A 28,000-nucleotide genomic window follows, 5' to 3' on the forward strand; every position below is an offset into this window, starting at 1 on the left:
TCTTTGTCCTCTAACATGAAATCAGAGCTCTGTTGAAGCTGGATTTCTTCCTAGTGTTATCTCCTTGTTAATGTAGATTCATTTTTAACCATCTGAAGCCCCTTCATGCTGGCTGCGTATCCATGTCAAATGTTCCTGGCTAACCGCACAGATGATTCAGGCTGGACAGTCTGTGTTGCAGTGCTTAAACTTTCCCTGGTTAGCAGCCCTGCCCTGCAAGCCAGAAGCGGAAGGTCAGTTTTAGAAACATGGGGAGACTAAGATGACACCGACTATCCCTCTATCACCTCTCCCAGCCTCAGCAGGCAAAGTGAAACTCTTGCAAAGAAAACAATATGCCAGTGACAGGTTTGGGAAAGGTTGTGAAGACAGTGATTCCATCAGAGATGCCAGAATAAGATTAGGAAGACAGACTCGGAGCAGGAGAGTCAGAGATGGCTCAGATCTCATGCAGTAGTTAGTTTATTGAGTTTTAATCAGTTTGTTGAGATTTAATCAGTGAATTTATGTATGCAAAATACTAAACACAGATGGACTAACGGTCAATGCTATTTACTACACTTAAAGCTATTGTGGGATCCAAAGATTATTGTGTAAGCTTACTATAAGTGTCTTAAAATATTACATGTATGAAAAAATGTCACTGTTCTGTTAGCTCAAACAGGAGGAGTGCATCTGTCTCACAAATCAAGCGTTGCATCAAAATAGAAAGCACCATCCCTGGGCACTTCTGAAAGCTGTGTGGAAGGAGAACTTCTATTTCCATTGAACACTGGCCATACCCAAAGAATAGGGAAGGGACTAATGAAAGAATAACAGCAAATGGTCAAAAGACATAGGACATCTTACCATTTACCACACAGACCATGCATACTGACTCCAGGAGGGGTGGGTTCTTGCTGCCTACAAATCTGTGCAGTGCTGCTTGTACCTGTATGATTCATCTTCACCACCTGTATTTGTGCCAAAATCTAGATGGATGGTCACGCAGGTGCATCCTTAGATGGAGAGACCAACAGAGACAGGTGGGGAGGCCTCCTTTTTCCATTCTGCCTTCTGGAGATCTTGGCATACTTCCTCCTTCATTTATTCACTACTTTATTGGCTATGCAATTGAAAAAATGGTAAGAAAAGCACTGACAGCACAGGAGAGGAGAGGAGAATCAATAAAATCGGACAGGAGGAGCAAAATGAATGTGTTTTTTGCCCCTTCAGCAAGTAATTCTCATTGCCTCTGATCTCCTCACAGAACAGACTATCTCAGCTTCGCTTTTCAGAGCAACTGTTCTGATCTCAAGGGTGATAAGTACTACAGAAAACATGAGGGGAAACAGCTCAGCTTCCTCCCTGCTTTCCATCTAGTGATAAAAGTGAAGTATGGGACAGTTGTGTGTTCTGTGTCCCTATGGAGCTGGGATCCAAACATGGAAGCCTGTCTTGAAAGATGTGAGGAAAACATCACAAACACATCTTATGATAATTCTATTCTTATTTTTTTAATAAATTCTGCAAGGAGCAATACCCATAGTGCTTTCCAACATTTCCCTTGTCCTCTCGACAGTGACATAGAAAGCTTAGACTTCAGGCACTGAATGCCAGGGGCTATAAATCCCTAGATTTAGTCCAATTTCATCTGCCTCTGAACAGTTCAGGGCAGCTCTGAGTCTGATCTAAATTGTCCCTACCTTACACTCCCTGACTCTCTTCTTCTTCTTGTCATGTTTTATATACTTATTGACTTTTACAGAGCTTCCCAAGTAATTCTTCAAGGAAGATTGACTGATTTAAGGGGTTAGTCATCCTGCAGGTTAGTAAACATGACAGCTGGTTGAGGATTAACAGGAAATCATGAATAAAATCATTGGGATTGATAAGGGATTCTCAAGCAATTAAAGTCTTCTTGCAGAAAGTAAAACAGAAAAAAAAACAAACAGTGAAGGTCAAAGGAGAAGGATGACCTACATGCTGACAATCACAGAGTCCTGAAATACAAGATGTACTGGCAGAGTTAGTGTGAGATGGTTAATAACAAGGGGATAAATGCTAGAGAGAGCTGCAGGCCAAGGTGCAGGAGACTTGGCAGAGCTGTGTAAGACTGGAATAGCTGTGGGACCAGCAGGTCAGTGCAGGGGAATGCCAGCAGAGTGGTGTGAAGGTGCAAAGCAAGATTAAAATGAGCTGGCACACTGGTCTGGGGACGCTGCCTATTGCCTGTCCTGTGATGCCAATGGTAGAGAAAATTGCAGGACAAGACCACTCATTTCTCCAGAGAAGAATTTGCCGATGTGATGCAGAGACCAGACAGATGACTTCAGGTGACTTCCTTCCACTTCCCAATACCTCTATCTACTTCATCGCTGTGACTGAGGTTTGCTGCCTGCTAACTGCTTCCTGCTTAATCTCAGGCTGGCTTCCCTTGTTACTAATCTCCTGCATGCGCATCTTTGTGTTCTCTCTCTTAACCTCCAGCTCCTTCTCCTGTACTGTAAATCCCCATTGATGACTTTAATGCTCCAGGTGTGAGGGGCTCTGGCACTTCGTTTAATGAACTGGAAATGAATCGGAACCTACGAACTCTGGTAGAACCCGTACCAAGAGCCATCTGTTGTGAACTGCAAATGCTGATTGGCATTCAGGATGCTGAGCTCCTGTTTTACTCATGCTACCTGGCTCCTTGGTTGATTACTGAGCTCATGACAGCTTCTAATGTGTGTCACAGTGAGGAATGTCAGGACCAGTCAAGAAAACATGTTTGGTTTGAAGGGAGGGAGCCTTGAGTCTCATATGGCTTCATGTTTGTCCTGTGGGTCAGGGCAATGAATGCAATGGGCCAAGGGATGTGTTTTAGAATACTCATTGGAATTTGTGTGTTATCATAAGTTTTATAATCTTTTAATTTTAGTCTGGTGTCCTAGATATATATGATTAAGGGGACACTGCAGCTTTCCTTTTGCTTTTTATAAAGCCTATATTAATTTAGTTTAATTTTATTTTTTGCCCATGCAGTAAAGCTTTTTAAAAGGCACATTTAGGTAGTGTTTAAATCTTAGACCTGTGAAGCAACAGAAAGGAAGCCCAAAACGCTGTTGCCCATGTTTGTGTTTTTAGTGTTGGTTTGCAGAATAGTTTGATTTATAGAGCAATGTGTGGGAACACATTTAGAAGTCAAACATAATCTGTGACAGGGTTGAACAGCTACAAGCTTTCTGGGTTTCTTGATCTCCATAAGGTGTTATCTCAGGGCTGAAGTACAGCACAATGTGAAGTTTATATGACTTGCTGTTGATTAATCTTAGTGTTCTTCAGCTTTTCTCACTCCTCAGGAGCTTTCTTAGTTTCAGGTGTAATTGTGTTTAAGTTTATTAGCACTTTGTAGGAGATTTGGGCTCTGCCCATTCCCCACCTGTGGTTTGGTTCATCTGGAGGGTTCTGGAGCAGCCATTTTCACCTAGACAGAAGAGACTGCTTCATTTGTTTTCATGTACGATTCCAAGAGCCCAGCTCATTCTTAGCAAATAAAAACATCCCAAATTGTAAAAAAAAAAAACACCCCAAAACCAAAAAACCCCACCAAAACCCCAAAGTTTTATTTTTCTGAGACCTTTAAGCAAGAATACGCAGGTGATAAACTCTGAGTTTAAACAGGGTATCAAACAGGATGAGCAGTTTAATTCAGCCTGTCCTCTTCCTTTTCAGAGTCTAACAGCCGACGGGCAGTGAGCAGAGGCTTCCTGGGTGGATTGCTGAGGCTCTATCAAGACTGGCATCGCAATGATGTTTCCAACAACTATGTCTACATTCGTAGGGGTCTCCTGCTCTGCCTGAAGCACATCACCAACATCCAGCTGGGCAGGGAGACTTTCCTTTGCTCCAAGGGGATGGAGATTCTCTTTACAAGTGTACAGGTAAACGGTGCTTTAGTAGCTAAGTGAGATAGAATAGATAGTGCTGGGTTCTTCCTCACAGTCCAGGAAATTCCATTTTTTATTGTGAATTTCTATAATACATCAATGAAAAATATGGTAATGTTAAAATATATTTAATTTTTCACAGTTAATAATTCAGAAAAGCTGAAAAGTTTCAGTTTAAAACTAATTCCTACTGAACCTGACAGGAATTGTAGTTCAGGCTTTTTAATGCCCTTTATTTCCCTCTTCTGCTCTGTGAATCCTGCTGTCTGTTGGTACTTCCTCTCCCAAAGAACAGTGCAGTATCTCCACAAAAGAGTTGCTTATGTGTTTCATGAGATGTTTTCTTTCAGGTATCCAGATGGATAATTACACCCAATCAGTTTTTTACACACAAAAAAGTTATTTAGACAGGCATTTGCTAATGAGAAACTTCCATTAACTGTTTTTCAGGAGTCCCTGATTTTAATCTTGTGAGGGTTCATCACAATAGTTGATGATTCTGAAGGTGGGATCTCTCTGAGGTGTAGAAAGGGCAGGTTCAGAACAGTAACAGTTTCCTCCCACATGCTGAAAAGTTGCTTGTAGAGAAATCTCGCCTATGTGATTAAATGAGAAGTGTTTCCATTGTCATTCTTACTGACTAGTGCATCATCTCATTCAAGCACCATCACAGACAGTGATGCCCCTTCTCCTACAGAAAGCCTTATGATCCAGTGTATTTGCTTCTTCACCTTTCCATCACTGTAATAAATAATTCTCCTGTGACTGAAAGATATTTCTTACTAGCAGTAGAGAGTATGCTGGCAGAGTTGTCACTTCATTGTCCTCTTAAGTACTTGATCAGCTTTTCAAGTGGGATGATGTAGCCAGAATCAGCAGACCTTTAAAGGGAGTGTGGCTTCTGTTAATGACAAGTCCTTGATCTGCAGAAACTTGAATAGGGTGGATGGCAACAGCTGCTTGAGGGTAGATGTCAGCTCCTTCCCTCTCAAGAGCCTTCTATAGCCCATGTAGGTTTCTGAGCTAACATCTCCTGATAGCTCAGCCTGGAAGCAGCCCCATGGGAAGTGCAAGCATGGGGTCACCTTGGGTGAACAAACAGGAAACGGCACACTAAGACTCCAGTGAACACTGATAATACTAATCCTTCCAAAGGTTAGAAGTGGAGCGGAAATGACAGCTTCAGGGGCCTCCAGTTTGTGGTCTCCTACTGTGCACTACCAGGGACATCATGGAAGGAGAATTACCAAGGTTAATAAATGCAAAGCTCAATGTTCCCTCGCTACTTCTTTGGGATACTGTGAGTCTTAAAGTGTCTCTCCAAGACATGAAGTGTCAGGAGGACTCTGGCAGCCCTCGGAGATCTCGCTCATGCTCTTCCCTTACTCTGTCCTGAGGTAGAGGCTGCTGCTGCTACTATCTGTAATTTTCATGATAGACAGAAAATGGGAAATGTAGTCTCTTGAGAGGAGTTTTATGCTGTAGGAAGAGCAAAAGAGATGGAGACAGGGCAAGACAAATAACTTCTGCTTGGGAAAGCAATGACTCTTTTTGTCTGTAGACAGTATTTTAGTGCCTTTAGGAATTTGCTGGCTGTGGTGATTAGCCTTGACCAACCTCTGAGCAGCTAATGAGATTTTAAAGGTGTTAAAAGCTGCCTAGAAAAGTTCTGCTGAAACCATTTTATAATTTTTCTTTGCTTGTTTTAACAGCCTGCAGTGGAATTCCTATTTACAAGGCTGGTTTTAGACTGAAACCTCCCTAGCTGCTTATTGTATGGACTGACAGATAGCTGAAATGCCTGAGCTTTTAATAGCCCGTAAGGCTGTGTCATTACAGGAAGAGCCAATAGTTCATATACTGTCTCCTTACATAGATTAGACGTGACTGCTACTTGAGTTGAGGAGAATTTAGAGATATTTTGCGTCTGGCTCCTACCTGGAAAAAAAAATAATTTTAGGTAATGAAATCCTTTATGGAAAGGAAGCATTTTCTGCTCCCATTTCTTCTTCCAAACTTGGCTTTGACTTTCGTGGCAGTTAAATGGCATATTCACATTAGCAACTGGCTGGCCCTGTACGCAGTGACAGGGAGTTGCCTATGCTGAGACAAGAAAACAGGTTTGTATCACCTTTAAGAGACTGGTGCACAGAATATCAATTTGCTGTTTTATCCCTGTCTGATTTCTTAAGCTTGCCTGGTTTCTCTTCAGTCTTCCTGTACTAGGGCCTACTCTAAGATAATATTACTCACTTTATGCTTCCCAGTAGTAACATCCATATGTTGAAGTCCTGTCTTCACTGTTCCAGTAAAAACAGAACAGTTTTAGTAAACCAGAGTAAGATTGTTCAAGAATGTCTACGTGCAGCAACAGAATAACAATCCTCCCTTATCTTTTCTTTAACAAGCAAACAAAAATGACCAAACCACCACATGAACAAGTGAATAAATTGAAACAGTAGAAACAAGCAACAAATTCTCCTTAGGGTTTGCTCTAAACATAATAAAACTTTCCTTAGAGATGCTTTCAAAATTGTATTTTTTTCTCCCTCTTACTCCTAACAGGCAGAGATCTAGAAATATGCATTAAGATTCTTGTAGTGACTATTGTAAGCATATCAGCTTTAGCTGATTTTTTTCTAACCTCCCTACAGGAGTCCTGGTTAATTCCACTGAATCTTCTAATGCCGTTCAATCATACATGAGAAAACAGAATGAAGTCCTGTACGACAGAAAAAAACAACACCTCAATGCAGACATTTTCCTACAATAAAGTACTTTAGGATCATAGAAATGTTTAGGTTGGGAAAGAACTGTTAAGATCATGAAGTCCAACTGTTTACCTAGCACTGCCCAGTCCACCACTAAAACCATGACTGTGACAGGCTCCTAACTGGATTTAACTCCTTACGCCACCACGCTTTAGGTTCAGCCATCCAGACTGTTTTTTAGCCAGCAAACAGTAGATCCAAGCCATGACCAGACAGTTTCTTTGGCAGAATGTTGTGGGAAACTGTGTCAAGGGTTTTACTAAACTCTAGGTAGTCACCATCCACTGCCTTTCCCTCATCTACTGAGTAGGTCACCTCGTCATAGTAAGAGATCACATCAGTCACGCAGGACCTGCCTTTCAATAAACCCATGCTGACTGAGCCTGATCACCTTCTTGTCCTGTACATGCCATGTGATGGCACTCAAGGTGATCTACTGCATAACCTTCCCTGACACCGTGGAAGTTATTGACAGGCCTGTAGTTCTCTGATTCCTCCTTCTGTCTCTTCTGGGGGATTATGTGTAATAGGACGATTGCAAGGGACAACTCTCAATCTTGTTCTCCTTTGATTCCTAGGACTGTTTATCTTGCAAAAATCTGGATCCTATCATAAACACCGTGACTCAGATTCTGAGGAAGTGCTACCCCAAGGAGCCTCTGCCTGTGGCGACAGTGAGAAGTTCCTATTCCTTCCCTCTTCCTGGGAATACCAAGGCTGAACCTCCATGTGAGGGATCTGAAGGTAATTGACTGAAGGGTGAGTTCAGTAAAAGCATGACAAGAGAATTAAATGTGGGATCTGAGGAAGGGGAGTCTTGGCAGCCTTGTCCTGAGTTGTACAGTTAAAATCTGATGGCTTAGAGTTTTATTCAGTAGAGATGAAACTACTCCCAGGTCTTCTCAGAGCCTGGAGAACGAGAGAAGAGTAAAAGGAGCAAGGAAAAGGGAAAAAACCCACATTCTTCTATTATCCAAATAATGAAACAAAGTAGGCATGACAGAGGCTGGAGGTGCTGTTGCTCTAACAGCAGAACAGAGACAGAGGTACTGTGCTTGTGCATGGCTATCTGGGGGGGAACACTGCCCTGCTTCTTTTCCAGTAAAGAATTGCAGGAATTATCCTTTTTCCTTTCCAAAATTAAAGTAGATAGCAATCATGCTGCACGAGTGAAAGATGTAAGCGCTTGCTGAAAAGCAGAACTTAAGCACAGGCATGATAGCCACACAACCCACGGAAAAGGAGAAACCGTAGAGCCTGTGGTACACACAATTTCTCTGTTGCTTTCAGTTTCATATGGAAGATGCTCAAATAATATAACAATGATGGCAGTAAAACATCCTAGTCTAGATAATATAGATTAAGAACATCCTGTAATATTATTGTAGCCAAGCAGAAAATCTCTGTATTGCTTTGTAATAGGAGTTGGATCCATATCATGGTGACATTTGTCATGGTTTTGAAAGGCAGTGCTTGAGTCCAAGAGAACAGAGCTTTAAAAAGTGGGAGATTTAGTGCCAAATTCATTTATATTAAATTAACAAATGGAATCTTTTTTTAATCAGGGTTGTGGTGAGTTGTAGCTTGAAGGCGTGTGGCACACTGAAGAGGTTGTACCTATTTCTGTAGAGGGCCTGAGGAGGGGGGTATTAGATTGAGTACCTTTGCCTGTTTTCTACTTCTGCAGGTGACTATGAAAGTGATGGAGAAGAAGAGGCTGAAAAAGACCTGGATAGTGAGGAAGAGGAGAGTAAGGAGGAAGTAGGTATATGAGCCATTTCATTAATCATTCACATACTGGAAAGTGAACTTTTCATTGTCTGTTTTGGCATCCTGATAAGCTGCCAAAACACAGAATGTAGATATGCACGTTGTCCTACATAAATACACTAAACAAATAATAGAGGATACTTGAAAGAAGGAAAAGAGAAAGCCTTGACTTTCATTGAAGAGAGTCTCTTGCATTTGTCTTATTAATTGCCATGCTTGTCACCGAGAATGGTGTGGGTTTGGTGGCTTCTGTGTTCGTGTAGGGAGACTGACCAGTGACTATTATAATCATGTGCGCAGTCAGGGATAAATGATGGATCTTTGATTCCTCCAGGCGTGGACCAGAAAAAGCACTTAGTGGAGAAAACAGAATTGTCATCTAGAAAAGACTAACCCTTTTTTTCTTCCCATATCAGAGCATATTTGGCTGTGCATCAATCCTAAGCAAAAGGTCAGTACTTTTAAGCCACAGCTGAGGCATTTGAACCTATATTTCTTCTTCATTTGCTGCTGCACATAGACAAATAATACAATGAATTATTCAGTAGTTTTCTGACTTCTCCCTTTGCACTCTTCCTGCCATGATGTAACTTGCAAAAAAGCCCTCTATCAGCTGAGGATGAGTGTGCAAACGTTTCTGTTGTGAAAATACACAAAAGCACCTATGCACATGTGAAGTGGTGAATGCTGCTAATAGGTCTTTGCCACATAAAGTGGTTTGGGAAAGCATATTAAAGAAATGGAGTTGCAAACACAGTCTAATTGGATATGATTGAGACTTTGTGGAAGGGCATTTTCATTACTTGTCTTGTCTTTTTCTCAAGTATTAAACTGATGTCACCCAATGAAGAAAATGAAGCTAAGAGAAAAAATACCACATTAGCTCAGTGTCCTAACCTGCCCCTGTCTGGTTTTAGCTGAATGCTACAGCTTGTCAAGACGCTCATTAAGGATAAGGTTCATAGTGAATTTATCTCCTTCTTTAATTAGTCATTCATTCAGAAAGAGATCCTATAGTCCTATATGTCTCTGAACTACTTCATTTTTCATAATATTTTACCAAGCAGATGTGCTCATCAGGTTTGTTTTTATTTTTGCCTAAGAGCTTGCTCTGAGTATGAGTTTTAAGTACTGTTTGTCTGGCATACTGGTCATGCATCTCTTGTGACAAATCTGTCTAAAGGGAAAGCAATCAGGGAATGGATAATGAACTTTCAGTTTACTTTTTTGTATGAGCTATCATTTGCACAATATTTCCTGGCATAGATGTGATGTACAAACATTTTCACAGCTACATAACACGCATATCTATGCATCCTAGTAATAGCAACCAAACTTAAACTTGACTCAACACCTCCACCAGCAACTGTTTAGACAGTTCCATGGAAATCAAAATCATTACATCAACCATTTAGCCTTCCTAACCCAAATCTTCAGCGAGCTTGAAGCTGCTTATCATCATTATGCTGTCAGTGGCAAATCCTTTAAACTGACCTCATACTCCGTGCAGCTCTTCACTGGGTTTTCACCTAGGCCCTAACCGCATTTCAAACTCTGCTTTGCAATACAAGCGTGGCTCAGGATTTGAAATCTCATGGACTCTTTTGCATTTGGGCAATTTTATCATTTTTTCTTTTGATAATAGCTTCAGGAATGAGTCTATCACGAGCAAATCACTTCTTTGCTGGCATTTGGTGGGGCATACTTCCTAATGACATGTTAAATTATTTGAATAATGATGTGGATTAATGCCCACTCATCAGTACCATGTTTCTGTCCTTCTCTCTTGCCCCATCTTTTCCTCATTTCATATGCGATGGCTGAATGCTGACACAGCTCAGTTTCGGTTCTTTTATTGGATATGGAGGACTTTGCACATTTGCCTTTGACTGTGAAAGTTTCGGATGAGGTTCTTTTCCCTGATTCACTGATGGTTGAGATCTAAAGCTTTTTTTTCATATAAAAATATCAAGGAAGTTGGAGAGTAAAGAAGATGAATTGGGTAACAGTTTCACAGATTTTTATAAGCAGCCTTGAGATATAAAAATAAAATATAAGCAATTGGTGCCTATAAGTTCAATTATACGGATCTGGGCCTTTCAGTTTGATTGACAGGCACTCAGAGAAACCATGTGGTTGTCTAAATGATAAGTAGAAGTGTCAAGCTTTCTAATTTGGCTGGTGGTTTGTGAAGACAATTTTGGCATTAATATACTTGGAACATTTTTTTGCTAAATAGATATTTGATTATCTTTTTCTTTGAATAAGAATATTACCAATTACATTGAGGACCTGTGCCTACTGTTTTACACAACATAAGCAAGGGAATTGATGATATGCTTAGAAATAACTAGCAATTGTTGATTATTTTGAAATCTCCCAAGCTGAGCTGCTTATAACAAGGTTCAACTTTCAGATGCTGTTAGAAACCATCTTTTCATGGTATGTCTACTTAGGTACTCAAATACCAAAACGTCAAATTCCGCTTCTTCATGATGCAGTCTTTTCTCTTGTGCCTCTATTTTTCCTTTCCATAAAATGACTTTAACAGTTATAGGACTCATTAAATGAGTATGATGTTATTAGAAAGCAACAGTATTATGCCGAATATCACTTCAACAGTTATCTTGTGGGGCTGGTTTAATATACATGCTTTCCTAATTCTGCTTTTGTAGGATTATGACTTGGAGACAGATGTGAACAAACTGAGATCAAAGGCAGTTCTTGACCGACCAGAGGAAGAGCTTGGACAATATGAAGCAATGTGTCCAGAACTTTCCCATAATTTTCAGGTACTATCATAATGTGGTTTCCTGTATTTGTGAATATTCAAGAGTTTAAGAAATACTTGAAAGGGAGTACTGACAAGAGGTAACTAGATGAGGCTATTGCAAAGGGAAAGCTAGATGTCTTACAGGACTAGAAAACCAAAGAGTAAGACTTTTTGTTATAGTTTATTGATGAGAATCAAGAGTGAAAAAAAGTGAATGATGCTGTTTGGTGCACATTCGGCTGGGTATGGATTAACAAAGCACTGTTGAATCAATTACCACATGAGAGATCTGTCAGGTAATAATTTACCCTTGCTGGGAATTTCAACTGCAATATCAAAATCAGAATGAGATGTGGAAAGTAAATACTGTCAACTAGTGTTTTTAAGGAAGTGATGGAGAAGATTGCACTGCCACTGAGTGACATGCACAGTTCTAACCATTGTTATATTGCAGTCTGGGACAAGAAATGCACTCATTACAAGTCTTGGAATTTAGGAGACCTGAAAACCGTGATTCAAATACGAATCTGTAAAGGATCACTGGCTTAATATATCTCCTGTACACACAATTCTATGACATTTATTATGACCATAAGTAGCCAAATGTGATCAAATTATACTGTTGCACGAAGGTGGGATGGAGTTTTGCATGACAGAGTTGCCTCCTTTGCCCTGATGTAACATTTTATATTTAAAGAAAAAAATGCCTTGCAAGTTATCTTCCCTAATTTGTTAGAACTATTGGTTTTGGTTGGAGCTGACTCACTCCGATGACTCAATCTGATCCTTTTCGTTTCTGAGGACTACTGTTGAAACAGCTTTGTGGATAGAGAAATTCTGGCAGGTGGTCCATGGGCTGATTTTACTCTGTCTGTCTTATTGGATGAGTACAATTTTGGGAGGCTTGTAAATATTTGCTCTTTCTTCCTTGAAAGGTTTCCTCTAGAAGGAAGCACAATCTGTCTTCAGTTTCTTTTAATTTCTTCTGCTTTTTAAATTTAAAGGAGCTTGAAACAGAATCTGAGGAAAAGAAGAGCTTGGAGGACAGAACTGAGAATCTTCTCTCTGCTCCCTCTCATTCCATTCCAAATGCTACTTCTGTGAAACATCCAAACTACAGATTGAGAAACCAAAGTGTCACAGAGATGGGACCAGATCCAGGGGAAAAGGATTTCAAAGTCCCGCTGCAGAGCTGGACAAAGAAGGAGATATGCAGATGGGATCAGACTGATGAAAAGAGAGACATTGCAGAAACAGCTCAAGAGGCAGACTCCTGTGAAGATCCAGCCAGGAACCATGTGCTTATTTTACGCCCCCTCCCAAAAGATCCTGCTTGGTACAAAAAAACATTTTACCCTGAATGTGAGGCCTTGATCAATTCTATTGCTGGAGAGAGCCTGGATTACTCAGACATAGTGACAAACCTTCTGGAGAAACACCAAGGAGATATCCCATTCCACAGCCCTCGCTTTTACATAGCGAGGGCCAAATGTGTTAAGTCCATACCAGACTACAAAGACTTGGCATTCCCTGATTTCTGGGGTCACCAGCCACCTCCTTACAGCAAGCCCATGTTGGAGCGCAAGTATGGGGTTCAAAGGTGATTGTGCTTTAATATAATTACCATACAGGATTAGGAATTGGCAAAACTATTTCCTACCTCTGACATGGACTTTCCATGTGTCAGTGGATGAGTTGTGATCTGTCTGTGAGCTGCTTTCTTTGTCTCATAGGTCAAGGTGGTAGTAGCAATCCTGGAGTGAGATTTTTATGGCTTCTGTGAATCCATGTTCCAAACTGTTTCTGATTAAACCATTTATTGATAAATGTATCAATGTATATGATGGAAATCTGAGCTGGTCAAAGCTCTAACACAGATTTACTAGTAGCTTTTCCTTAACATGAGTAGCCCAAGAGCCAGAATACACTATGAATCTGTGACCTTGATAGAACACAAATGAGAACAAGTTCATATCATATTAGAGATGGAGAAGACTCTGTCCTTTTAGGATATGTTTTTGCCTTTAGTCTTAATCCAGTCACCTTTAGCAACAGTGGGTCCCATCTGGCTGAGGACAAATCCTTCCTATCCTCTTGGAGCTGTGTGTCTGTCAGGTTGCTTTCTGGAATCACCCTGGTTTACCCTTCTGCTGCTGTGTCCCTTCTTGCTGTGCCTCTCACTCTGCTCACTCCATGGGGTCCTCCAGAATCTTCTCCTCCTTCCCTAGCATGTGCTTCAGCTTCTGGGAAGTCTGTCATGAGCCAGAGAGCTGCAGTGGGGCAAGGTAAGTGAGCTGCTCTCCCTCCCTGCTGCCCAGCTTACTAGGAGAAGACAACATATACAGCATGCAACATGCAGAGAGAAATCAAATCAGATCTCCCCTCTGCCATATTGCTAGAGGCTACTGTTTTTTCCATGTTGTTTCAGACTTTCAGGTGAGGGGAAAGCTGTGTTTTGAAGCTGTACTGGCAAAGAAAGCTCCACTTATAATAGCTTCGTCTGCTCTATGTGCAGCTCTGTGCAATGACTTTACATTTCTTTTCAGCTGCATAAAGAATTACTAGCAGATACCACAGAGGCTGGATTCTGTATTAAACTTTAAATTTGATCAATGCTAATCAAATGGCATTTGTGAAGACCACTAATTCCTGCCCTCTAGAGAGATAATGATTCTTTTTGCAGCAAATACAAAAGCTGAAAATCTTATCTTAGAGCAAAATCACTCTACCATCTTCTCCTTGCACTGTTGCTCTAAAAGCATTTCTTTTATGACTATAATAACATGTGTAACCATACAGCTAAAATGGGAATAATCATACCATGCTTCAGGGCATAACATGGTTGTTGCAAAGGTCAGGTAGAAAATCTGGTATTCCACATTTGATCATCTTTAGGGATCAGAGAGCTCCTGTTTAATACTGAGTAGAAATTAGCTTGATTTAGAGTCAAAATTCACTGTAAGACAGACTAGTAAGTTTATAAGTTATGGCAGATATTTCCTCACAGGGCAAGGCTGGCCATTTGGGAGATTGGCATTGACTGAGAAGAACTGGGGGTAAGTCAAGCTTGACAGAATACTCTAAAGAATAGAATATGTACAGAATCAGTCACTTAATACAAACGGCAACTTGTAATGAGAATGGAGCAGGAGATTTCTCATGGTAAAAGAACAACCAACCAAAACCACCACCATCACCAACAACAAACCAACAAATGAAGCTCACCTGGAATTAGCACATGGAAGTCCTCTTTTTTTACCAGTCTTTCAAAAGAATTGCCTAAGCCTCTTCATATTTCTTTTACAAGATTATCCTGTACTGAGATTTCTCAAAGTATCTTTACAATTTACCCTTTTCTTCTGTTTTTTCCTAGGGACAAAGTACTAGATGATGTTCGCCGCTTAATCCAGCCAGGTGATGTGATAGGCAGAACTGTTTTTGACTTAGATGAGCCCAGGTGAGTAACTCAGATTGAGTACTGTAGCCCGGGGCACTGTCAGTGCTGGGTTAGGTAGTCAGCTCAGTTCATCTGTTCAGCCCTGATAAAAGTACAGAAGAAATAACCTAGGAGATAAAGGCCTAACAGGAAAAATATACAAGATGAGCAGATTCTTTGTGTGTGGCTCTGGGAAAAGAATTTGTTGTAGAAGTCACTGGAGCAAGATAACCTTGAAGCTTTTTATACAGAACAAGAAAATCTACACCTCAAAGGGACTGTATGGTGTCCCTGGATGTGTCCGCAGTGTATGTAGGGATCTGGAACAGAAGCATGCAGGCAGATGCTGGGAACCATACCTATGCATCCGGATGCTGTCTCCCTGCACCCTGAAACAGCATTTTCTACTGCGATTGCACTTCAGAGTCTGTACAACCAGTGTCATGGGCCGTAGATGTACCCTAAGCACTTACAAAAGGCTTCTGAACACCATGCATCCAGCCTTGTGAACAGTTTCACATACTCAACCGGGGCTGGAAATTGTGATCCTTGAGAAGATGCAGTGCAGGGCAGCTGAGGGGGTCTCAAATAGGAAGAAATTGCATTCAGAGGAAGGATGAATGACTTGGAGAACATTTTTTAGAGGAAAAAGAAAATAGGTGAAGGACAGTTTGAGACAGAAGAAAGCTGTGAAGTTGTTAAAGATTAATGGTTTCTAAGCTTTAGAAGGAAAATATATAGATGAGTAAATGTATAGTTAATGTATAGTAATTGTATAAAAATGCCTTGTGCAATTATTAAGCTAATGGAAATAATTCAGTAGGGAAGGTAACTGGAATAAAGAAATTAAAAATGAACTGGGGCAAAAGGGGGTACTGGGAAATGAAAAGAAGATGCTCTTCAGAATCACTAAGCAAGAACAGAGAATGCTGCATTGGATAGGACGGTTATGGATTTGCTCACCTCTTGCTATTCTCAGAGTCTTGCTTATTAAAAATATTATATATATTTAAAAGCCTGTCTGTTGAAGCAACCTGCTATAGTTATCTTTGCTTTGATTTACTGCAGTCACTCAAGCCCAGGTGCTCCAGGCTGCCTGACATTCTTCTCCAAGTTTGAATCGGGAAACCTTCGCAAAGCCATCCAAGTGCGTGAGTAAGTACGCCTGTAGCGGCCACATCCCATCCTGCCTTCCCACTGTGACCACAGCATGAAACAGTGGAGTTTTCCTGAGTTTGGAAAGGGCTGGCCAGGGAAGCAGGTTATGATACAATGCCTTCCAACACCTAGAACTCACAAAGGTACCAGGAGTGAGAAAACAGCTCAAAATGCTTTGATACGACAAACATAGTGAGAATATTCAATGATGCATCTGGTTACTGCTAGTTTGATGTTGTTTGGCTCTCATGGGATATTAGAGAATGTGATTGTCTAGCCTGCTGTCCTCAGACTGGGGGGTGTTCATGGCCACTGTCTTTTTTGGTCTTCCTTTACAGATTTGAATATGACTTAATTATGAATGCGGATGTGAACAGCAACCAGCAGCACCAGTGGTTCTACTTTGAAGTCCGTGGCATGAAATTAGCAGTTCCCTATCGCTTCAACATTATCAACTGTGAGAAGTTCAACAGCCAATTTAATTATGGTATGAGTCTTTGGGGCATTGCACTGGTTTTCTCCTCACAGGGGTATCTTTTTAATGCTCCAAAGGTTTTGAACTTTCCATGTCTCTAAGTATAAGGAAGGCAGTAAATTTAATCTTATCTGCCCTGAAATCCACTGAAAGAGTTGCTTTAGGATTGTCAAAGGACCTTTCTTTATCCTTACGAGGACCGAGGTGTAAACTGAACATTGAGACCTGGGAGAGGATTTGTAGGGAAAAAAAATGCCATTGTTCTGTGTTTAGGGACTGGAATGGAGGAAGAATGCCATTGGGGTTGGGAGAGGGGAAATAAGACAATCTGTTGGAACTGAATGAGCAGCATAGGATTGGAAAGTGCTTCTAAGATTTAAATAAATGTAGATAATCCTCAAACAAATATTCCTGATCCTTTGGGCTTATCCAGAAAGACATCTCTGCCTTCAGACCTGCTGAGACTTCTGCTGATATTAATGATTAAAAGAAAGATTCTGTTCCTTGCTGTCTTTGAGCTCCTGCCATACTCTGTGGTTCAGGAGGAAGGCAGCATTGCTCAGAAACAGGCAGGGCAAGTCTGAGCTTTCAATGTCCATTTTAGAAGAGAAATTATTTCTTCTGCATGGGTTGAATTCTTAGCTGGTATAAGCTGCTTTTTCATTTGTTTCCATGGAGTTGAGTTAATTTACACTAGTTCTAGACCCAACTCGGAATGTTTAATAAACCCCTAATATCAGACTTTGCATTCCTCCGGGGCCCTGTGGATACAGGCTTTGCCATCACCAGGAGAAGTCTCTCCGGATCAACGTACCTAAAACAAATAGCCCTAGGAGGTGGAATGATTTGTCACTTGTATTACTGAAAGTGGCTGGATGAGTGGCATAATGAATTCTAAATCATTTGCTCTTTAACCCTAAGGACTGGAGTTCAAGTACTCGTGTGGATCCCAAATCAAAATTATTTCCCCCCCCTCCCCCTATAATATTATTCTACTTCCCTGAATTACAAGCCAATTCAGTGTGGTGTGTCTGGAATTTTGACATCCTGCTGTAAACCCCAATACAACCTCTGGTACAGCCACCAGCAGCTTCATAGCTAGAGATTCTGGCTATTATTGTAGCAGCATAGAATGGTTTGGGTTAGAATGGACCTTAAGCTCATCCAGTTCTGACCCCCCGCCACAGGCAGGGACACTTCCACTAGACAAGGTTGCTTCAAACCCACTCAGCCTGGCCTTGAACACTGCCAGGGATGGGGCGGCCACAGCTTCTCTGGGCAACCTGTGCCAGCGCCTCAGCACCCTCACAGTAAAGAACTTCTTCCTTATATCTAACCTATTGCTGGAAGGTTGCTTGTTATCCCCTAGTTTGGCTGTTGTCAGCATTTATAATCTCATTTTGTGCACCCAAAATTGTACATGACTCAGATGTTCAAGCGTGCAATGAAAAGTATATTTGGAAGACAAATGTGCAAATACTATCCAGTGTAATGAAGGAGGCTAAGCCATGGCTTGCTTTTGTGTGGCTTGTATGTGCGATTGGCAGTTAAAGCAATTCTTCTGTGGGTTACTTCTGCTGCTCTGAGAGGGCAGGGAAGCTCTAGCTTATCTGGCTTGGCTGAGCACAGCTCACTACCCCTTCCAGCACACGCGTATTTACACACACTGTTGGTCAGAGATGCTGTTTGTTTGCTACATTCCCTCTTCACTTTCCTGGGCTAATGCCCATGCTATAATACTAAAATCCTCCATTTGTGATGTAGTGCCAAAGTGCCATGGGAGGCAGTATTTTACAGCTCCTGGTTACTGATCTGTTTTGATTTTTCCCTTCCCTTTTGCTCTTGGTCAGATGGCACTGTCTAACTTTCAAATTGGCAAAAAAGGATATTTAATGAAACAGATGTGACTGGGAGCAGAGCAAGTCAGGAGGTGCAGCCTCTACCTCTCTCTTTCCCCCTTTTCCACTCACGCTACTGTGGGAAACAATGAGATTTCTGTGATTCATCAGATGTCCATTTTGTGTTTGTTTTCTAAACCTGGGTATTTCCATAGGTAAAGTGAAAGGAAAAAATGTGGTTGTTTGGTGGTTTTTTGTTTTGTTGTATGTTTGTCGGGTTTTTTAATTAAAATGAGATGGCAGATCAGTATCAACCATCACTCTGAGGCAGTTTGGGGTGTGTGTCCTTGGGATTCATAGAGAAGAATAAGAGCTGGCATCTGCGATGTTGAGAGCACTGCAGACTCTGAGCCTTACATCCCTTGCCTGATGAACTGGGCTTCTGGGCAGGCCTGTATCTCTTGAAACTCCCTGTGGCTTCTGTTCTGGAACCAACACAGAATTGCTTCTTGTATGTGGCTCATGGTGTTGGTTCAGGAAACAGCAAGAAGTCATTCCTAGCTGTAGGCTACACAGCCCAAAGTGAGCTGGAAAGGCATTTCTGCCAGTAGCCTCGCTAGCTCTTAAAGCGTTGGGACAGTTAACAGAAACCCAAAGGAAGAAGGGAAGCTGAAAAGCTGCTTATGGAAATATGTGATCAGTATTAATGATTTTCAAGCATCACTTGCTCCCAGTACAAGAAGAGTCAAGCGAAGGCTCGGGGGGGGGGGGGGGCAACTTATCAACATGCATCAGTACTTGAAATGGCTTTTTTCCCTTTTGCACACGTTTCCACAGAAGTGCCACCAGCATCACTGCTGGTCTCATCCATGGCTATAGTGGGTCTGTTGGATTTGGCTGAGAGCTTCCCAGGCAAGGGCAAGAGCATTACTGTACCTATAGAAGAGCAGGCAGGTGTGGAAAGAAAAGGAATAGGAATTTGATACAAAAACTGCCTGCAGATGGGCTGGCTTCATGGAGCTGTGGGTAATGCATACTTGGTCAGAGCAGAAAAAGCCTCCCTTCTGCCTCAAGGCATGAAATGGTAATATTTTGCAGGTCATGAAGAAGTCATCTTCTGATATAATATGGTGTAAAGAATAGATGTTATTGTAATCAACATTTATGGCACCTAGGTACTATTTAGGTCTACTGTCATGTTTAAAACCTTTCAGTTTTGCTTGCTACTTTCTGAAGGTATGGTACTGAATGCTTATCTAATGCTGTGGTAGGATTAAGGTTTCAGTAATGGTGCAGCCAAGCATAAAATATTGGACTAACCAAATAACTGATCTTGTTGGTACCTTCATTTCTATTCTTTTCTTTCCCTTCCTCTGTTTGTAAACAGAGCAGCTTGACATCCTCCTTTGCAAAGGCCTGTAAGATAATTTATTTTCTAATGAACTCAATTCAGCCTATTTCTTCTGGAGATGCTTTTTTTACAGATATGGCTGTATCAGAACAAAGCTTTGGGAAATATATTTACTTTGCATAAACTATCTGCAGAGAGAGCAGAAGCAAAATAATGATGCTTCTCGTTTAGCCTCTTCCTCCCCACCCCTGTCTTCTCCAACCAGGGTAGCTGGTTTACTTGAAACTGTCTTGTTTTATGTAGGCATGCAGCTGGTCATGTATTCAGTGAAGGAAGCTCTCCAGGGCAGACCTCGCTGGCTTCGGGCAGGCCATGATATCTGCTACTACAAGTAAGCACATCCTGGGTGAATGATTTGTGGATTTCTTCCCCCTCTCCTCCCCTCCTGTTAACTGTATTGATGTTGTTAACCTCTGACCACCAGTGCCACCTGTTTCAAATGTCTCTAAATTGGTGCTAGTTCAATGTGTTATATGCTTCCACCTCCAGAGAACAACTGTAAGTGAGATCTCTATATTAGATGCCTGGGGAGAAACAGGGCATGTGCAGAATTAACTTCCCTAGGAGCAAGGAGGAGGAAAGGGAATGGGGAGTGCTTGAGCATGCTGATGCAGCCAGGAATACAAGGAAGTTTAACCCAAAGAGGTTGGCTTTTCTGCCGATCCAGGAAGAAATAAGCTGGATGGGATCATTGTTTTATCTTTGCATACATTGCCTTTTATAAGAGATGTAGGAGCTGAGGAGGTAAAGAAAGGGTTAGCATATACACAGGGGTGTTTGGGGGTGTTTACGCATTTATGTACATACACATACATAAATATATATGTAGAAATAAACATAGACAAATACACAGTTATTTGGGAATCTACGTCTAGACCTTAGTATCTTCATGAGCTTCCCATCTCTGCAAAGCTGGAGCTCCAGTCCTAGAAAAAAACTACTCTTTGGATCATGCTTATTGGCACCATGTAGACCTTATCCTGGTAGCAGAAACAGTAGACATTAGCCTTATGTGCTGTCCCATGACAACTTCTGTCTTTCTACTGGAGCCAGGCAACAGGGGCATAAACGAGTTCTGACAGGCTCAGTGCTGACATTTATGCAAGGTCCCTGTTTAACGCTTTTTCTGCAGTGTCAGAGCCTCAGAAGAAAAACTCCAGATCAGTCTTATCTTTAACTTGTATCTGAGCTGGAGCTTGACTCACGTGAGAAACATTCCCACTCGGGTACCTCATTTCCATGCAGAAAACTGATCCCTGTTTAATTCTGGATATTACAATCAAGGGAGACAAGTGCAGAGCTTGGAGTTTCAGTAGGTTGAATGAACGCTCTTTTACTTTCTCAAGGCTGCCAAAATGCTATCCACAACACTGATTAATTATTTTAAAGATGACGACTGAAAGGGCTTTCAGGATTAAGATAATTGCTGTGCTGTGGATTAGAAAATCTGCGCAGAGTTGAAGGCTGGGGAACAGAATAATAGAACAAGAAAGAAGCTGTTGAAGTTCACATACTTCATAATCAAATACTGCATCATTAACTAACTATTTTATCCTGGCCTTACCTATCATGACCTGAAAGCTGGGGCTAAGAATGCCCAAGTGACAAGTTCTACCCCTCCTTTTTTGTTCTTCTCATTATTTTTTCTATCAAGATTCCTATTCACCAATTTGCATCACTTGGTGTCTCAAGACTCTGAGTATTGCCTTAGGCACTGCATAAACAAACTGATATTCTGGTCCTTGCCCTTAAGACCTTGCAGTTGAAGCTCAGGGTCTGGGCTACCCAATGACTGCAAACAGGCAAGGAAATATCAGAAAACAGAAAGGTGCTAACACAATTAACAACAAGGATAATTGCCTGGCATGGTAAGTAGTGTTGTCAGGACAAAGCTGAACTTTTCTGATGTTCTAAATGGAATTCCTTCCCTCATGAACTCATGTGTTGAGGCTGATTTTCTTTAAACTGATGTGAAATAATGGGGTTTTGCTTTGTAAGACATTTTCTTTGTGTCGTAGTTCACAGTTTTGCTGTTAGGTTCAGAGGTGGCTCTGCTCACAAGTGGATGTGATGAGACAATAAACTCTAACAATGACAGTGGGGTGCCTTCCAGGAGTAGCAGAAACTCAAACTCGTGTTGCCACAGAAAAAGTCATCCCGAATCTCTGTTGTAATTTCTTTTTAGTATGTCCCTTTTTTTTTGGGGGGGGGGGGAATGTGTGGAAGAGTAGGAGATGAAGGTTCAGATCATCATCTCTCAAGCTGGCATCCTGCCTGTAGCAATCTGAGTCATTATTCTATTTTGTTCCAAGTACTTTCCACTAACCTTTATTCACCTAACCTTTTCAACCTTAAGAGCTAACGTACTGTGGTGCAGTGGCTTCCCTTTGCATGACTGTAACCTCTGGCTTCTGTGAGCATATGTTTCTGGTTGGGCAAGCTTTATGTGCTGATTACCATAGCAGTGGCTTCTCATGTCATTAACAAGGCAGTTACTGTGCAGTGATTCAATAGCAGCTGAGATTAAGCTGTGATTATACAATTAAGCTTATAATCAGATTCTTGTTCAGAATATGTGAGAGAATTGAGTTTTACTGATTTGGAATATTCTGTGTTTTCTAACTGTACATTGAATTATTTGTTAGCATATTCATCTAGGATAACTAATTGCCATCTGTCTCATTTACTGCTTATTCCAGGCTTATATGTTTATTCCAGGTTTATATCTGTTGTGGTTTAAAACCAGGCAGAGGGCTCGTTCACTCACTCCCCCCCTTCTTTCCCTCCCCCTACTCCTGGAGGGACAGAGAGGAGAATTGAAAAGAATGCAACTCCCATGGGTTGAGATAAGAACAGTTTAGTAACTAAGGTGAAACACAAATCACTACTGCTACCACCAATGACAATAATGATAAAGGAAATAAAAAGGGAAGAGAATACAACACCTCACCACCAGCCAACCGCTAACTCGCCCCCCCCAGCCCGACCAAGCTCTGACCGATACCTCCTCCAACCCTGCAGTCTTCCAGCCCTTCTGAGTAACTCCCAGTTACATCCTGGGCATGACGTGCTGTGGTATGGAATACCTCTTTGGTCAGTTTGGGTCAGGTGTCCTGTCTCTGCTTCCTCCTGTCTTGCCCTCCTCCCTGGCAGAGCATGAGGCTCACAAAGTCCTTGGTCAAACCAAAACATCGCTATCAGCTCTGTTCCCAGGCCAAAAGTCAAAACACTGCACTGTACCAGCTAACCAAGAAGGAGAAACGTGACTGCTACTGCTGAACCCAGGACATTATCCACCCCTTATTCCATACCATTCACGTCATGCTCAGATCCCACATTTTCAATATACCATCACTCTTATCTAAGTGCATGGACCGGTAGCTATAAAGCTGCTGTGTCCATCTGGTCCATGATGCCAGGCTCCATCTCCTGTACCAGTCTTTCAGAGCAGGAGAGACTGTGTGCAGTGTTCACACTCATGAATAACCTGGGCAATAGTGTCCATTGCTAAGTCCACCCCTCGATCATGAGTCCATCTCTGTGTTGCATCTCTGCTCTGATGGCCTGAAGTGCCATGGGCCCACCAGGCTTAAAATAATTCACTGTCCCCTTCAGCAGTTTCTGCAGCTTGTTGCTGGGGACTCCATACGGCTGCCTTCCATCTCCGACGCTTCCAAAGCACTGGAGGGGCCCAGTGGACTAGATACTTGCCCATACTGTCTCACACACCTTGCCACTCATGACTCTCCAGCCTTGGAGAAAACCGCTTGGTCCCCCTATATTGTTGTCTAACCCCAGACAAGACCCAAACCTGACTCTGCTTAACTTTTGAGATCAGACAAAATGGTGGTGGGTAGAACACAGTCTGTATGTGTGCCAACATGCTGGTCCCCATCACAATCAGCAGGCAGGTCCCAAGGATACCCAAAGGCCATTCAAAACCTTCAGAACTCTCAAACGACGCTGCTGTAGCTGCTGTGCTTGCCGGCTCTCCCACCGCCAGCTTCTCTTTTCCTGAGTCCAGCTCTTCCTCCTCTGCCTTGCTGGGAAATGCTGCCTGGTCTCCTGCGTCCTCGGGGGCTCGGCGGGCGGCTGCCGGGGAATGCTCTCGGCCGTCGCGGGGCTGGGCTCGGCTCCTCCGCTGCCTTCTGCCGCTGCTCGGCGGCCGCCTCCTTCCGCTCCTCGACCGCCCCGGCCTCCTCCACCGGCAGCCGTCCCCTCGCGGCTTCCGGCCCCGCTCCCGCCGCCGCTTGGTCCGCGGGGCCGCTCTCCCGGGCCGCTTCAGCAGCCGCCGGCTCCCGGGACCGCTCCCCCTCGGCTCCCCGCGGCCTCACGAAGACGGAGGCGAGGACGAGGGCCAGGACGGTGAAGAGCAGCCGGACAGGCAGGTACAAGTCCACGGCCACGTCCGTCCCGCCCTGCTGCTGGAGCCCGCCCGTATTACAAGCCATTGCCATAAAGGACAGTGAGACAAGAACCTTAGCCCAGGCCCCACACTTGATAAACACTAACACAGCAAATACCGGCTCTAAGTAAGTTACAACATTTTGAAACTCTGAGATCAACAACTCTTAAGAGCCAATAAATCAGCATTGTGGTGAGTGACTATTAATCCAGTCAGATCTGTCGTTATCTCAACCCTCCGTGCCCCACGTTGGGCGCCAAAAAGAACTGTTGTGGAGGGACAGAGAGGAGAATCAAAAAGAATGCAACTCCCATGGGTTGAGATAAGAACAGTTTAGTAACTAAGGTGCTACCACCAATAATAACAATGATAAAGGAAATAACAAGGGAAGAGAATACAGCACCTCACCACCAGCCAAATGGTAACTCCCTGCCCCCCCGCGCCCGACCAAGCTCCGACCGATACCTCTCCACCCCTGCAGTCCCAGCCCTTCCGGCTAACTCCCAGTTACATCCTGGGCATGACGTGCTGTGGTATGGAATACCTCTTTGGTCAGTTTGGGTCAGGTGTCCTGTCTCTGCTTCCTCCTGGCTTCCCCTCCTCTCTGGCAGAGCATGAGGCTCACAAAGTCCTTGGCCAAACCAAAACATCTCTATCAGCTCTGTTCCCAGGCTGAAAGTCAAAACACTGCACTGCACCAGCTACCAAGGAGGAGAAGCATGACTGCTACTGCTGAACCCAGGACATTATCCCAGTGCATATATGCACTTTCACTGAAACTATAATGTTTTTATTTCAGTGATTCCCAGTCACGAGAAGTTATAGGTGATGGGGAACAGGAAGAAAGGACGTTTAGGGTTGCTCAGGCTTTGGCTCAGAATAGATCTGATTGTTATAGTGATTATCACGCTTCATGTGTTTTGGGGAAAGATCTCTCTTCATGGTCATGGGTATCATGGGGTGGGACTGGCACATTTTGAAGGGAACCTCATCTAATTACTTCTACTAAGAGTTATTCATAAATATGGGCAAAGAGTGAGATACCTACAAAAATAAGGAGGAGCTCAAAGATGTCCTTAATTGCTTTTGCAGGAGGGCTTTTATTGAAAGCAACCTCTGAGCTGAAGGACAGTGGGAGGATAGGCGCGATTGCAAGATGCCTGGGTGATGCACGTTGGCTGATCTTTGCTGACATTCATCTTCACTGAAGATGGGATAGTTCACTCATAAAGATGAATGTTGTGGCACAGCTCCGTCATCGCGTACCTTTCCCATATGTCTCATGAGAGTTTTTATGTTATGGGGAATATTAGCAGTGCTCTTGTCAGAAGGAAGCAGTGACACTTCTGCTCTGTTTTATTGCCTCTTTGTGAAGTGACAGGATACACCCATGATAAACAGAGTTGCAGTTACTATAAGATCATCTAATTCGCTCACTGTCTTGGCAGCTTTTATGCACTGAATAATATTCCTTTCCTGCAAATTATTTAAGGAACTATGGCAGCATGCTGAATTGGTGACAGCATGCTTGTGCTTTTGGTTTCATGGCTCATTCTAAGCCTATTATCTAACCTCCAGGTTTTTCAGGCAATAGTCAGTTCACAGATAGTAGTGAGGTACATAGAGTGTTTTGTTCTCACATCACCATGAAGGACTTCACTGTTTGGTGACCATAGATGTGCCAGAACTAAGTCTTCTATTTTCAGCGTCTTTATCATCATATTAGATGAAATCATCTAGCATTAGCAGGCCGCCCCTCAGTTCTAATGGTATCTATAAGGGAGAGCTGAGATACCAGTCAGTCAGAGTGCCTGCCTGACCTTTACAATACAACTGAAAACCTTAAGAGCAAGATGGCTGTGGGAATATTCTGCCTGCAGTCTTGACAATAAAGATGACTTAACAAGGATTTGGCCCTCAAGAAGGAAGCTGTATTGTGTGTTTTCCAATTTCCTATGTGGCAGACCCCAAAATAACAGCCATGCCCTGTAAATTCTTAAATACTGGGGGGGTTATGTGTTAGTAAAGCATATTTCACTTGCAGCCATGCTTAGAGAGGTAAGAAGGTCGGGGCATGTAAAATGAGGACACAAGACTCCAGGTAGTAGAATAATCCTGGACAAAGGGAACAGTGATAAATAGTTTACTTTCCACTTGGACTCTGTTTTGAAATGGCCTAGAAATCAAGGATATTGGTATTTTCTTTAGCCATTTTAGGCTAATCTGATATAATGCCATACTCCATCACCCACCAGTGCTTTGCAGTGCAGACAGGAAGTCTAAAGATGAGATGACCACGGGATGATGTTCTTGTATCGCTTGGTGCTTTTGAATTCCTGAGTCATAATCCAGCTCCTTTACTGACCTGTCTGTATCTTCGACCAAGTGGCCTAACCTGTCTGTGTCTCACTTTTACCCATCTATAAAGGATAGAAAATTAGAGCTACTTATCTGCTACCCAAAGAATGGGAACAGATAAATGGGAAGGAAGTTTTAATTAGATAATGCTTGCAAAGGTCTTTTAAACGCAAAGAATTATTGTGCAGAGTAAATGATAAGTAGTCTTACAATTATTATTAATTAACTCTCCATCACAGCTATGCTAGAAATACGCTACCTGTTCTGAAGGAGAACAGAAAACAAAATGATTTCACTATTACAAAGTGACTGAAAGGCACAGCAGATACAGCTTGCATGCTGATTTAAAAAAGCACACTTTGGCCTCTTGTTTTCTTTCCAATAATCAGTGTATTAGTTTCTAGATGACATGTGAGGCTTTGAACACTCTGAAAGAGAACACAAATAAGGTGGTGAGGACTAGATGTTACTAGGGTGTCTTTTTCCTCCCCTCTTCCTTGCTTGTTAATTTGGGCTTCAAGCTGATGTGGCAGAATGTAGTGATGGAAGAGGGGTGAGGAAATAAAACAGCCTGGTGGAGGAACAGGGAGGCAATAGAGCCATCTTGGGGCAACAGCAGTAGAAGGAGGCAAAGAAGAAAAACACTATTTTTTAGGTTTCTTTTGAAAAAGATTCAGAGCTACTGCATTGTTTGATGGATTGTGAGGAGACCAGATCATATGCAGTAAGAAAACGTGATCATTTACACTGTGTACACACAGGTGGTTTTTCTTAATGCATGAGTGAAGAATATTAAAGCCTCACAAAGCCACCGGCAAACTTCCTGTTACTGCCAGATAGTTTGCTATAGATTGAAGGAGGTGTCAAGAAGTGATTCAGAAGTCTGGAAATATCTGTTCTGGGTGGGTAGTTTGCTGCAACAGCATCGGTTCTCAGAAGAAGAATGAAATGTGTTGCTAAGCAGTGTGGTGAGAGCTCTGTGCATCAGTTCCCTCAGGATCATGCAATCCAAGCACAGCCAGGAGTATGGACCCATTGATAACAGAGTAGCATCAAGGTCAGAGGTGTCTGGTGCTGCAAAACCTCTGGATTAAGTGCCCATTTCAGGCAGAAGAGGCACTTTTGGCTGCAGAATTACAGAGCTTAGAGAGAGAGGACTTTAATGTAGCATTAGGGGCAGATGAGAATTGTAAGATATTTAGGCAGCATCTGCCTGCAAAAACTTGATTTGTCCCTCACTTCTACCTGCAAATGTGAATTTGGAGGTGACAACTAAGAGGATCTCTGCACTTTGTGACAGTTCTTTGTGAATAAGGTCATCTAATCTTCCAAGTCGCACTGAGAATAATAAAGGCCATGGAGATAACTACTTTCTTTAGGCGCTATACAAGAAATGGTTCTTAATTATCCTTACTGTCAAAATTAACAGGAACTCTATTAAATGTCATCATTCTTAATTAAAAAGAAAATCAAATCCTAGATCCACCAAAACATAATAACTAAGTAGATGTTTCTATATGTGGGTTCACAGCTTTTTTTTTCCTTGGACTCTCTTTGTCCAATATGAAGGGTGGGTTATTTGCAAAAGAAATGCTGGGGTGAAAGGTTTAGCCGAGAATAAAATCATAGGGTTTTAGTCTGCCACTGTGACTTCATGTTCGTGTACTATCTGTTGATCCACTCTGTATCACTCA

The 28,000-nt window shown here is 42.3% G+C and overlaps 2 protein-coding genes across 12 annotated transcripts in view; both read left to right on the top strand.

Moving 5' to 3' along the window:
• Positions 1-28,000, top strand: part of AKAP13 (A-kinase anchoring protein 13) — a 468,794-nt gene that overhangs the window by 354,656 nt on the left and 86,138 nt on the right. The gene's annotated exons all lie outside the window — the stretch shown is intronic.
• Positions 1-28,000, top strand: part of AGBL1 (AGBL carboxypeptidase 1) — a 285,379-nt gene that overhangs the window by 52,296 nt on the left and 205,083 nt on the right. For all 3 annotated transcript variants that reach the window (XM_061446754.1, XM_061446753.1, XM_061446755.1), the window contains 9 exons: positions 3,697-3,905; positions 7,261-7,426; positions 8,370-8,443; positions 11,128-11,244; positions 12,230-12,825; positions 14,599-14,682; positions 15,730-15,816; positions 16,158-16,306; positions 19,787-19,874. In XM_061446754.1, the coding sequence (XP_061302738.1) occupies positions 3,697-3,905; positions 7,261-7,426; positions 8,370-8,443; positions 11,128-11,244; positions 12,230-12,825; positions 14,599-14,682; positions 15,730-15,816; positions 16,158-16,306; positions 19,787-19,874 (1,570 nt within the window). The remainder of the gene's footprint in view (positions 1-3,696; positions 3,906-7,260; positions 7,427-8,369; positions 8,444-11,127; positions 11,245-12,229; positions 12,826-14,598; positions 14,683-15,729; positions 15,817-16,157; positions 16,307-19,786; positions 19,875-28,000) is intronic.

The sequence above is a fragment of the Pezoporus flaviventris genome, unplaced genomic scaffold (assembly GCF_033815535.1).
Source record: "Pezoporus flaviventris isolate CSIRO_AGI_PZ_B2104156 unplaced genomic scaffold, CSIRO_AGI_Pfla_v1 ptg000006l, whole genome shotgun sequence".
Classification (NCBI taxonomy): domain Eukaryota; kingdom Metazoa; phylum Chordata; class Aves; order Psittaciformes; family Psittacidae; genus Pezoporus; species Pezoporus flaviventris.